At 37.4% G+C, this 12,866-nt stretch overlaps 1 protein-coding gene across 5 annotated transcripts in view; it reads right to left on the reverse strand.

Annotated features, from left to right (window-relative positions):
- The window catches only part of LOC126370347 (GTPase-activating protein skywalker), a 121,968-nt gene that overhangs the window by 58,263 nt on the left and 50,839 nt on the right, over positions 1–12,866 (reverse strand). For all 5 annotated transcript variants that reach the window (XM_050015193.1, XM_050015201.1, XM_050015191.1 and 2 more), the window contains exon 4: positions 11,085–11,289. In XM_050015193.1, coding sequence (XP_049871150.1) covers positions 11,085–11,289 — 205 coding nt within the window. The remainder of the gene's footprint in view (positions 1–11,084; positions 11,290–12,866) is intronic.

Consider the following 12,866-nt stretch of genomic DNA (forward strand, 5'->3'; position numbering starts at 1 on the left):
TCAACACATCATGACAAATAGATCAGCTATGCAGTGCCTCAGAACCACGTTGGAACCACCGTGCGACCGCATGACTGACCTCAAGATCCTAAACATGTCGAAATTTAGGATCTTGAATGAGGGAATCTGCCTCGCTTCCTTTGGCTCCTTACAAAGCTACCTACTTAGCCCCTTACTTAGCTAGTTGACAAAATAAATTCTACACGACAAACGAAACATTACGCGTCTATTTGGTTATATCGGCGATGCTTCGAAGTGAATGTCACGCGATATCGATAAGCATCTGGGTAAGGGGGCTCGGGACAATAAAAAGGGGAGTTCCGTTCCATTCGATTGGTGAAGAAAATTGCTGCCGGCGAGAAAAAGAAGAAACGCTCCAATGAGAACTACCGCGGTAATCTAAACAAATAGCTTTGTGAACGATTCACTTGCTATTGGAATCACTTTATCGAGTTTTTCAGTTTACCATGTAGTTTTAGTTTTACAGCGATGAATGTATGTGGGTGAACTTCCAAAGGGAGTTCGTTTTTTAAACAAGTTTTAAGATTTGCGAGGCATTCATATCTTGGAAAGGCTCCGTCCACAAGAGTATAATTCATGGTTCATTAAAATTGAAATGCCTTTATGCCAAAAGTAATAAATCATTTTCAGACAAACGAGAACATATTTGCATGCTACGATGAAAACCGCAGAAACTGCAAATCACATTGAAACAAAACATCAAAGTTTCCGGCTTATGGCGAAAAGCTTTTATAAGTCAGGACTTCACAAGGCAAAATTAATGCCACAATTCTCTGGACTTTGAAATTTTCCGAAAATTTGCGTTTGGAGGCAGAAACGGGAAGTGTTCCACTTCAAAACACATAACAACAAACAAGACTTATTTAAGTAGATTCACTTCAGCTTTTTGCAGACCATGAGACCCTTCAAAACCCTGAGCCAATTAATACGTTGAAAGTCATTAAACGAACGGGTCGATAGCGGAATGAAAGAAGTTAATTGAATAATTTTGAGCAATTAATTTTGATTAAATGTCTTGTTTAACGAGCAGACGTAATGGAAATTGATGTAAAGATAATATTATTTTAATCTAGAATAACAGTCGAATGGTATCATTTCTCACTGCCCTGAAGGCCAATGTTTTTTTATTAAAACTTCCTATATTTAAAGAAAATACTCGTAAAAGCCATAATTATTTCGAAGGTTCGAATTATCTAGACCTGAATAATTTAGTCTCGTAAGTCTGTGATCTCTATTGGATCAGACAATACTTTTGTGAAGAACCACAAAGTTAACACAACATAAACTCACAATTATATCTCAACTGTACTTATATCAAATTATATCTCAACTGTACTCACAATTATATCAAAATGTACCCCACATTCATCACAAGATGAACTAAGCTAGAACCCAAGCCCGGTACCTGGGTTCGAACCGGCGCCCCTGTTTGAAAAGCAACAACAAAGTTAGCAAGAACGATAAAGTTGTATGTATGAATATCAGGATGTTCCACAAAAAAGGTGAGCTTCAGCACAGGCGCATATTTCTTTACATCTCTTACAAGACAATTTCGGAAGGATCGTTGTTGGATAGAAGAATATCCTATAAAATAACGTCGGGAAACTCTCTGGGGTCTAATCTATTCAGAATTGCAAATTGGCTTAAAGTATATTGCGACGTACAACCTTATTTGTGACGTCTCTATTTTGTCCCCTTATACCTTTGCTGGCGCCTGCGACGTCTACGTTACATTGTGTTTGGGACTGGTTAATAATTCACACTTTTTCCAGAATCGCGGATGAAACAAGACGAATATAGCAGTGTCCGTAACATGGCAAAAAGTAATATATCACTTTTGCGAATTACTAATATATATTGGGTCAAAATGATCATTATCCACCACACCACCTATTGTATGACTTTATAGATAACCGTTTCAAGGTTTTTAACAAATAAATTTATTCTTCTCTTCCTTTCGTGTGGGTTTGCAAGGTCGACCGACCTCACCAACGCTGATGGGTAAGCAAGCCAAATGGCTAACCTATCATAAAAATCGGTTGCAGTTTCCACAAGTTGAACACTATTACCTTGGCTCTTGTAATTCAAATCATTACCAATGTAGATGTAGAAAGACCAGGAAGTCAAGGAACCTAATGATGAAACATTTGGCTTATCAGAAATATATTTGATAACAAGCAGAGCAATGCCGGTAGCATTGTTCTTGCCAACAGGCATTGCCAGATTACAGATCAATAAGAGCCATTGGCGCACCGCCAACCTCTGTAACGGGCGTTTACGCCGGTTCTAAAACATGGAATACGTTCCTTAGTGGTGTGTACCGTTTTCAATGCAGTTCGCAATGGAAAAGTTGCCGGTACGTAGGTAAAATGTGGGACAGATGCCACTGTGCCGTTTCTTTCTTAGGTATGCATTAAATATTCTTTATTTGCATTCTATGATGGTGTACAAGTTGGTAAGTTACATATGAGGTTCACATCAGACACTTTCGGGCACCACAGCATAGAAGTTTAAAAGAGAGAAGGAAGCTTTTCAAGTTATAATAATCTAAGAAAGATAGATTGCTTAAATAAAATAACGTAACATAAGCTCACGACTATAACACAATTGGGATAGTCACAGGTACATCCATCGCAAGGTGAACTAAGTACCTACACCTCACCGAGCTTTCTATTAGACCAATTGTCGAGCGAACTGAAAAAATAAAATTAGCTAACAAATTTCCAAATTATTACTACAATTCATATATTTCAACAAGATAAATCGTTAAAAGAATCTCTTAAAAAATGTAAACAAGAACAGGTTCTCGTGACACCGAGGGAGATCAACAAAAAGTGTTTGTTTACAAAACTGTGTGTTTGTCTGTCTTAGTTGATACGGCCTGAACTCATGACACCCAACCTCATCTAACTGGTCTGGTGCGGTGCGCTCCGTGGTGATAACGATGTAACAAAGACAGTGTCAAGGACAGGACATCAAAAATATCTTGGCGGCATTGAACTAACGACTGATTATCTATTATCAGTTTAAATAACATTACATAATCAACATATACGTCCCAGCCTCCCGTCAATCAACCGGAGGGGGCATGCCATATTCCTCCACGCTGCTCCGCTGCGGATTGGTGGAGGTGTTGCGGGCCGGGATCAACTGCCTAACGTGCCAGCGACTGCGCCACGAGGCGTGGTGCGTGCGTGCCGGATTAACAATTTTCTGACCATAAAACTATGTTTGATATTTGACGTCAACAAAACCTCAAAACTACGGTCGACCTTATTTACATGGAGAAATTTACGCTTTGTTTTCACGCAACCAACCACCCACCCTGGAGTCCAGCTCGAGATAAGGTCGAGGTCCGTCTAAGTATACCGATGTAGGTGTTATAGGGGTCTTACACCTAACAAATAAGACTCCATTCGTGTTTGTGAAGGTGAAGTGAATGAATTTATTTACAGAATATCTAATTATTACACCGATTTTGAGCTAAGTTCGAGATCTTCCTTTGATCAACTGAGGATCGCTAGAACTGAGGATGGAATCGAAGGAGGTTCAAGTTACATACATACATAAATTCACGCCCATGTTCCCCGAAGGAGTGGGCAGAGCCACATATCATCAGAAGACTATTTGCAGCCACTTTTGATACATAGCCCTAAGATGGATAATGATGAACTGTATGGTGATAGGGGATCAGCCTATCACCCATATAGATTCATTTTTGGTAGGACGCTTTCTTTTTGTCGGCTTTTATGACAAGCACGGGAGGAGAGGCAGCAGAACACATTCTATGTTTTTTCTTTACTCTCAGTTCAGCAGAGGAGCTTCAAGTTAACATGTTAGAATACGGGTGTTAGTCAACTCACGACACCAACTTATCTGGTGCGGTATGCTCCGTGGTGTATCGGAGACGAGAGTCACGGACGGAGCGTCCAAAATAATAATATCGGCGACATTGAACTGGCCATAAAAAAACATCGTTTGAACTGTCAGTGGGTTGCCAGATTTGAAGGAATTTGGATTAAATTGTAAAAGTAAGTAAGGTATTATTTTTTCATAAGGATACAATAAAAAAATATAGACACAAAAAAAACCCCACAAAACCAATTTTCTTTACCTTTATTGGCCCTGATTCCTGCAGACACCACTTTATTTTATTTAAGTTACACCTGTCATTTTCTGTCTTTCTTAAAATGAAAGAGAGCGGAATTGGCAGCCACTTGTTGGGATATGATAGATGATGTACGTGCGGACATTTTGTGTCGGGAACCGTTACCACCCCAGGCATAAGGTGGCATAAAGTTAACACGCACAAAAGATGATGGATATATTAAAAATCAGTGTTTTTAAATAACTGCTCTACGACGTCGAAACTAGCTTCTATAAGGAAGGAAAAGTGAGGAAAATTTTATCATACTCCAAAATTGCAGTCTGCTTTTTTAATGGAAGTGTGTAATTACAATAAATACTTGTAATGTAAAGGAAGTACAATACAATTATTTATTGTAATCACACATGTCTAATGCTTCAATTACTTAAATGAAAGCCAATATTGAACATAAACAACCAACAAAAACTTTTTTCTTCTGTTATATTCATCGTCTTTACACTAGCAACACTGTATAACACGTGAGCTGTTAATACTCGTACGTCACGGACGATTTAAGACCATTAATATGATTGGCCAGGAACCGGCAATCTATCTCGACAACAACTCTATATGGATCCCTATGGTCCTTTGCAATGTTGCTCCCATTGAAACCTCATTGTTATACTGTACCTATAATTAGTAGGCAGTACTTTGTTTACGTCTAATAATGTTTATCACCGAACAGACAGGCAGTGAATACTCATGTGTACGTCACACATGCTATCTTCTTCTATCGTGTGGGTTGTAAGGTGGATTACCAACCTTATCAACCCTGGTGTCAGGGTTATTATTGAGCCGCCAAAAGCCCCTGACATGGCTCAACATGCTACCAATACACATGCTATCATTATTATACCATATTTTTATGTTTTGAGAAAAGGTGGTTATTAAGATTAATTCCGATTAAGTGTTAGATCATTTAAGGTATACATATAAGGTCTCATCATCATCATTTTCATTGGCCTTATACTTCTATTTCAGACGATTTATGACGTCATTGCCTCGAAGAACTTTCTTTCATGGCTGTGCAAGCCAATCCTAGAGCGGCGAACTCTACCACACATTCTGCAGGAGAAGGATATAAGGTCTGGTATTTGAATATTTAGGTACTATAGGGTACTTCCTATACATAGTCCCTGCATAACATGTCTAAAAAATCACTTTAATAAAATCTAGCGCTTACAACTTATCAGCGCCCGCGCGCGGCGCGACGTACATCGAGGACTTTGACCAATACCCGAACGACGTTTATCTACGTAGATAGCATTTGCTGCGTTTATTGGTTAAAGCCTATTATAAATCGTGCCCGCGGAACCCGTCATTAACCTGAATATAAGATTTGCTGGATGCTTGCCATCTTTCGAAGTAAGAGTCTACTTAATGCTATCGCTTTGAGTATTCAAATCCCCATTTCACTGTTACGAAGCGGTTTTTTTTATTTTATTGCGTGGGCTTGAAATTAATAGCATATCTGCTCACTTTTCAATGTAGACTTTGGCAAGCGAAAGAAATAACTTTATATTTTTATTTTTTAGTCTGTATATACCGATAAGAGCTTATAAAAATAGATGCGGGTCATTATGTCGATATACTTATCACATACGATAGATTGCTTGCCTCTCACTTTGAGGTCGCAGGTTCGAATCCAGGCTTATTACATTACTATATCCCATTAACACTTGCCAACATATATACATAAAATCTGTTTCCCTCCGGTGACCCTGACACACTTCCCTTGCTTCCTCCACAATCATCAACCTTTTCATACACGCACGCCGGTTCAGAGTAGATCGTCCTGAACCTTTTCTAAGGACATCTCCAATTTAGTCAATGTAAGTCCTTCTAGGTCTTTCTCTAGAACACGCGAACACCTCAGAATTTTTCTTACTACTATCAACGATGCTGAGACATCATACTTATTATTTAAAGGAATTTTCAAAAAGGCCAGGGCAATAGTAAACTGGCATTGTGGTACTGTTGGATTGTGTGCATTTACCAAACGATCAATGAATGTGGAGGAAGCAAGAGAAGTACGTCAGGATCGAAGCAGATGGCTATGGGTAGGTATGTGTTGTAGATATGTCTGTATATCTATCCTGTAGCATCTAAACAGTAGGATGAGGGCCAGACACCTACGCTTGTAATGAGCGGGTTACGGTCCATTCAACACAGTGACGTCAGGAGGGGACTCAATTTGTCGCCGGATGACTAAAAGTGACTACTTCCTCCGACTGTTCTAGCTTTACATAATATAAATGCTAGATGTAAACTCTTGCGCTGGAAAACCCGAAAAGAATTCAAACACCACCACTATACAGCTCACCACTTATCTAACAGAAAGCTCAGTGAAATGTGGGTGCTTAGTTCATCTTGCGATGGATGTACCTCTGACTACTCCAATTGCGATATAGTCGTGCGCTTATGTTTATGTTATGTAAATCAAATTCCAGAAGTCCTAATGGATATCTGTCACGTCATTTCCAGGATTTGTGCTCAGTTAAAGGCAATGGGGTCGCCCCTAGTCATCATTCTACATGAATTCATGTAGCTATTTCCAACTAAATTAACGTGGGAAAACAAACTTTTTTTCATAAATCTATTTAAGGACACAACTACCAAAAGATGTCTTCCATCAACTTGGCACTCTTAACCCAGAGATTTCAAACATACGTTCTTTCACGCACAAAAAAAACTAGGTTACAAACATCCATAAGCATTCCATTCCATCCACGAAATCCCATCCTTGAAACCACTGCCGCATTCATATGCTAATCAAGATGGATGAACAGATCAGCGTCAGGTCCAAAAATAAACGACACCAATATCGATGGTTGACAAATCTGGTCGTAATCCAAACAATTACTTGAGAACAACGTGAGACATGATGCAAATCTTGGAGCAGGTTATAATATGTTATGTTCGTGGGCTCAGTTTTCCGCATTTAGACTCTAAGATGGTCCATTAGGCGTACTGTTGTTGGCTACCAACGTAACTGCTTCCAGAAGGTCAGTAGCCTCCTGGGGTTTTCAGGCTTCGCGGAACGACCTCATTCCTTTGACGATTTGTACTCCGAGTAGCTTTAATCAAATAGTTGCGTGTTGAGTTAGACTATTGTTATAATTATACTCGTAGGTCGCGCCTAACCTAACTAAGGAGGTAGGCAGAGCCACAAGTTCTGCGTGAGTTTATCTTTTGAAGAAAGGTCAAGTCGAGAGTACTAACCGGTAGCACGCATGAACTTTGATGAGAGTGGGAGAACCGAAAGAGGTGTGTCAGGATACTGGATCGTAGTAAGTGGAATTCCGTGGTCTCTACCTACCCCAACGGGAAATAGGCGTGACCTTATGTACGTCATCTCTGTGTGTATGCCACAGACTCCCAACTTAAAAATAGCCAGCATGAATATCGATGGCTGACACATATCTGGTCGCATTCCAAACAATTATTTGAAAACGTTCGAAGTGAGACGACTGACAAACGCACGATGCAAATCTGCGAGTAGGGATACCAAATGATTTGGGTTTGTTGAGACTATTGTTTTACATCACAAGCTTTCAAAGGTAGTACTTACTTCATAAACTCACGTCCGTAATCCCTGATGGCGTGGGCAGAGCCACAAATAATCCAAGACGACTTGCAGCCACTGTTGATACAAATACCTAAGTTAAACCTTATTGGTAAGGTTCATCATATCCACCAATGACAAGGAACAATTTATTATATTATTTTTACAATTCCTCTGTCGGATTGTACGACATGTCCAGGAAGATTAGCAGTTGAAATTTTTCTATGTTTTACATAACACATGGAAACAGTATAATTTGGATGGTCTTATTGCTCTAGAGCAATTTCTTACAGGCAACCACTACCAGGAAACAAACATTTTCAAAATTTGAAAGCGGGATGGTGCAACAAGAAATAATTACCTCAAAGTTTAGTCATCAAAGGGAGAATTTTATATATCTCTTCTTTTCTCTAGCCAGCGTATTGTAAAACTCCTGTTGTATGAATAACTCTATCTAGTTATATATAGGCGATAAGCTGGTGAGAGAGGATGCAAGTTGTCTCATCCTGAAAATACACAAAAGGCTGTGTACGCCAAGCTTACGATTCCATGCATTCCCACAGAATGACGAAATGGAACCCTAAGAATTACAAATGCGTACTCTTCCTATTTATGTGACTTTGACAACATACACAACAAAGGAAAATCCAATAAGACTCCTAACCCCTGGTACCCCCACTAACAATAACAACGATTTATCGTGTCCCATCAAATACCGACTCAGCTACGTCGGGTGACGGTTCAATTTAGGTTCTGACAGCAGACCTCTGACTGACATATGCAAGTCTAAACTCTATGCAGGAGGTGGAAGATCTAGATTTGTTCTAGGAGTCTGCAGGCCAATTTGCTTATTGCCGTCTCCAATTATCGCCCTCCTCGACCATTACGGAATTAGGAGACGGAGATTCTACGCCTCTGTCAATTGTGAGGATATTTTATAAACTAGTTGTTACCTGTCTGCACTGAAATTGTACTAAATTATTATGAATTACATCTCTGTTGTTTTGTAAAGGTCATCTGACAATCGGATCTTCTAAACTGAAAATACGAACTCAATTAACCCAATTAGAGTTTCGCCCACAAACCCCCAGCCAAAACACACTGTAATTTTAAATAATATTCACTAATTAATACTCTATACAGGGTGTTAGTGACATCATAACGATTACTGAGTGGAATGATTCAGCTCATTATTCTGAATTATTATCAAGTGGAATTTTCAGTCCCAAAATTAATGATTAGTTTTTAAAATTATTTTTACATGATAATTTAATAACAGACTGGTTAAACAACGACCTAGACAAATAGACGATAATTATAAATAAAGCATAGCCTATCATGTCTATCGGCTACTTCAAATCTTCCACCCACTGTTAAAAAGGCAATTATAAAAAATATAATATTATAATAACTCATAATAACAATTGAATATGCAACCATCGGGATATATAAGAGTAAGCTAAGAGAAAATTTATTGATCATAAAATAATGTTCAATTTAATAGCGATCGACGTAACAATATGGGACAATGTGGAAACTATAACAATGAGCTAAGCCAACCGCAACTATAAAATTAACAGCTTCTATTGTAGTTTAAAGACACAGGTGCACGCGTTAAATAAAGATATAATTTATGTCTCTAATAAAGTAATAGAGAAACCAAAGGCGACAGTATAATGGTTTTGGAGATAAAACCAAGAGTAGGTCATAAATAATCTTCAAATGCCGGATGAGGATTTTACGATATAATGTCACATTAGACGATGACTATTGAGCAGGTTTGTCACCATCTCTTGTTATCCCGTTTTTCACAGGGTCCGATTATCAATCAATCAATCAATCAATCAATCATTTATTTGCAAGAACACAAAGTTAAAGATCTTATTCTAAGTAAAACAGTGCATGTATTCAACCTGCAAGCAGGTGTGCAAATATTTATACATATACCTAATTATATTATTATTAAGACTTACTCCTATAGTTAAAGAATTCGTTGACACTATAAAAACACATATGTAATAACCATTTCGTTAAATCATGCTTAAATTCTATCATATTTAATTCCTTTAAATTTTCAGGTAAATTGTTAAAAACATGTTATAAACATTTTTTTTATAAATATACGCACGACAAGGAGGCTGGTATAGTACGTTCGCGTATTGTCTTCTAAGTTGTCTTGTACTTACTTCACTACATTTTTTGAAATAATGTTTTTGTGATTTTACAAAAATGGATAGATTTGTGATACTTCTCAACCACTGGACCACAGAGACCGTTATTAAGAAATTAATTCAAATTATGTTGAAACTATCGCGATTTAATGAACGTTTTTAAAAGTTATTGTATTTCAAGTAGAGTATATTTCCGATACCTAATGCTTTTGATTTAAAAGAACTTTCTGGTATCACAGTAAGGGAATTTACAGAAAAAAACCGAGGTAGAACTCTTAAATGAATCTATACGAATCCTCTAATTTTGCCATCGGAAGGAGAAGGTATAGAGAAAGAGATCGCTGCTTGGGTCTACAAGTCAGAATATTAAACCTTAATTAATGATTTTAAGGTCGAAGCTCTTAACCACAGCACCAAAGAACTCGTGTATAAATAAGCAATTGCCGTATATACTAAAGATAATCCGATACAAACACTTAACGAAACTCTTGGTAATGAAACTTTATCCCCACAAACACAAATTGCCCTTGAAACAGATGCACAAAGGCAAATGAAGTTATTGCACATAAAGACGGGCTATTATGGAATATTTCGAGTGTGGATGTGAACTTTATTACATTTTACGATAATGGCGCATCGGATTTGGCTTGGATTTCGCAAAGTCCAACTCATTGCCAAGTTGGATACCAGATAAACTGGCGATCAATGGTAGTCGTAAATTGCGTAGTTTTAATAATTTCAGGTTATACTTGTTATATTTATACTGACATAGCAACATTTTGTTTAAAAAAAATATGTCAAATAACACTCTACCGCACAATCCCTTACCTTAAACTTAACGTTAAAATTAACCATTTAGTTGTTCATAAAAAGAACAAAAAGTATCATGTTAAATATGATTTCATCATTGAACATCATGCTTTGAATATTGATATTATCAACATTAGAAAAAAGAAATTGTTCCTTCGTTGCTCTAATCGTTTACAATACTAAACTAACTAACTAAACTAAAAGCTATACAACGAACGCAGCATCCAAAAAATCTAAGCTCTTCTTTAAACCAAGCACATGGATCACGCTGTAAAAGCAGCCCAGTACGCTAGGTCCTGAAGAGAATTTATTGTAGAAGCGATAGAAAAAGATCAAGTCAAATAACAATAAAATAATGTATTCCACTTACCAGGCATGAAGTGCAGCAAAGCCGCTGTGATGGGGTACAGGCTAGGGCTGTAGGTGATGTCAGGGCAGGCGTAGCCGAGGACGGACACGACGCGGTCCGCGACGGCGCGGCCCTTGCGAGTCAGGTGGTAGCCGAGGCAGTGCGTCGCCTCCACGAACGGTGGGAGCATGATCGGCTTGTCCGGGAGTTCCACTGTGCCGAACACCTGCAAGAGAAGAAAGGTTGGTGAGAAAGGTGAATATTCAAATGCAAATGTTTTTAGCTTAGGAGAAGAAAAATTTAAAATAAGAAAGTGAAATATTAAAGAAAGGCTAAGGGACTCTCCTGAGATTTGCGCTAAATAACGGTGATAAAGACTCTATAGAACAATTATATAAAACGCTTTATTTATTGTATTGTACGTTAAACAAATAAAAAATGTATTTAAAACAGGACATCAATCGAATAAGAAGTAAAATCAGCGGCATTAATTCTCCTACACCAACTTTGAATTTATTTACGTAGATGTCTGCGACGAAAATATTATCAATAAGTATGTCCGAAGGCGTGTAAGGAAAATTGAATGAATATGTCTGAGGTTTATCTTTAGATATTCAGTTATTCAAAAGGAGTCCCTTAGTAACACGGATAGAAGTTATCAGTTATAGACATAAAAATAAACATAGACATATAGATAAGATACTTCGAAAATGTGATGCAATGCAAATACACAAACTGAAAACAAATACTATTACAGATATAAGAGTTAGATAAGAAATCCGAATTAAAAACTAGAATATTTAACTCTCTTTGATAAGGGTTTATGTTTATTCATAGACAGTTATTGTAAGTAATTTAAAAATATTACACCTTGAAACTGATCAAATTGAATTACTTTTCCGCACATAACATGGTAATATTGTATGGTAGTGTAAGGTGTACTGACAGAAGCTTTTACGATTGCCCAGAAAGTGTCAGATATCGCTTACAACTGTTACTACACGGCCGTTGACTACCGTGTTGACGTACAAACTTCGCTTGTGCGGCAGAATTCAACAAGGTTGTATTTGTTATTGACGTGTGAGAATAATTTGACCCATTTCCTAGAAGGTCTTGTGACGAGGGTCTAAAAAAGATGATAATTTTGACAGGTGAGTAGCAATTTTAATTCGAATATGAATTAAAATACTAAAATACTTGATAAAAAAGCAAAGCAGGCTGAAAAACAATGACCAAACCAAAATCTAGGATGAAGGATGTAAATAAATGAAGCATCCTAAATTAAACCGTAATCAACACAAGAAATCAAATCAAAATCAAGAAATACAACACAACAAACTTTATAGGTAGTAATAGTAACATATTCAATCAGATCATTTCACGTGTAAAACGCCATTGTCAACAATACATCAGTATTACTTAACAGCCATAAAATAAAAGTTTCATAGCGACATAAAATGGCCATTATTTAAGAACTCCCTACGGTAATAGCTTATTATTTCCACACTGTTACTTCGCAGTCAAGTGGAAATTCTACACAATTGAGATATTCAATAGACGAGACGATTGTTGGGGTTTTTATAACAACAACAATGCTGCAGCTGTCGCTAGGTGCAAGATGCTATTGTTATTGATTACTTAATGTTAAGAGTGAATTATTTGTATGACAGTGATCTAAGAAAGATGGTAATTGAAAATTAATAAATGTACGCGGATGAACTGATGCTTGAAGTGATAATGGAATATTACAATTGACCATTAAAAGAAGTACTATAAACGCAGAAGATATAGTGTAAATACTTG

Source organism: Pectinophora gossypiella, chromosome 1, assembly GCF_024362695.1.
Source record: "Pectinophora gossypiella chromosome 1, ilPecGoss1.1, whole genome shotgun sequence".
Taxonomy (NCBI): domain Eukaryota; kingdom Metazoa; phylum Arthropoda; class Insecta; order Lepidoptera; family Gelechiidae; genus Pectinophora; species Pectinophora gossypiella.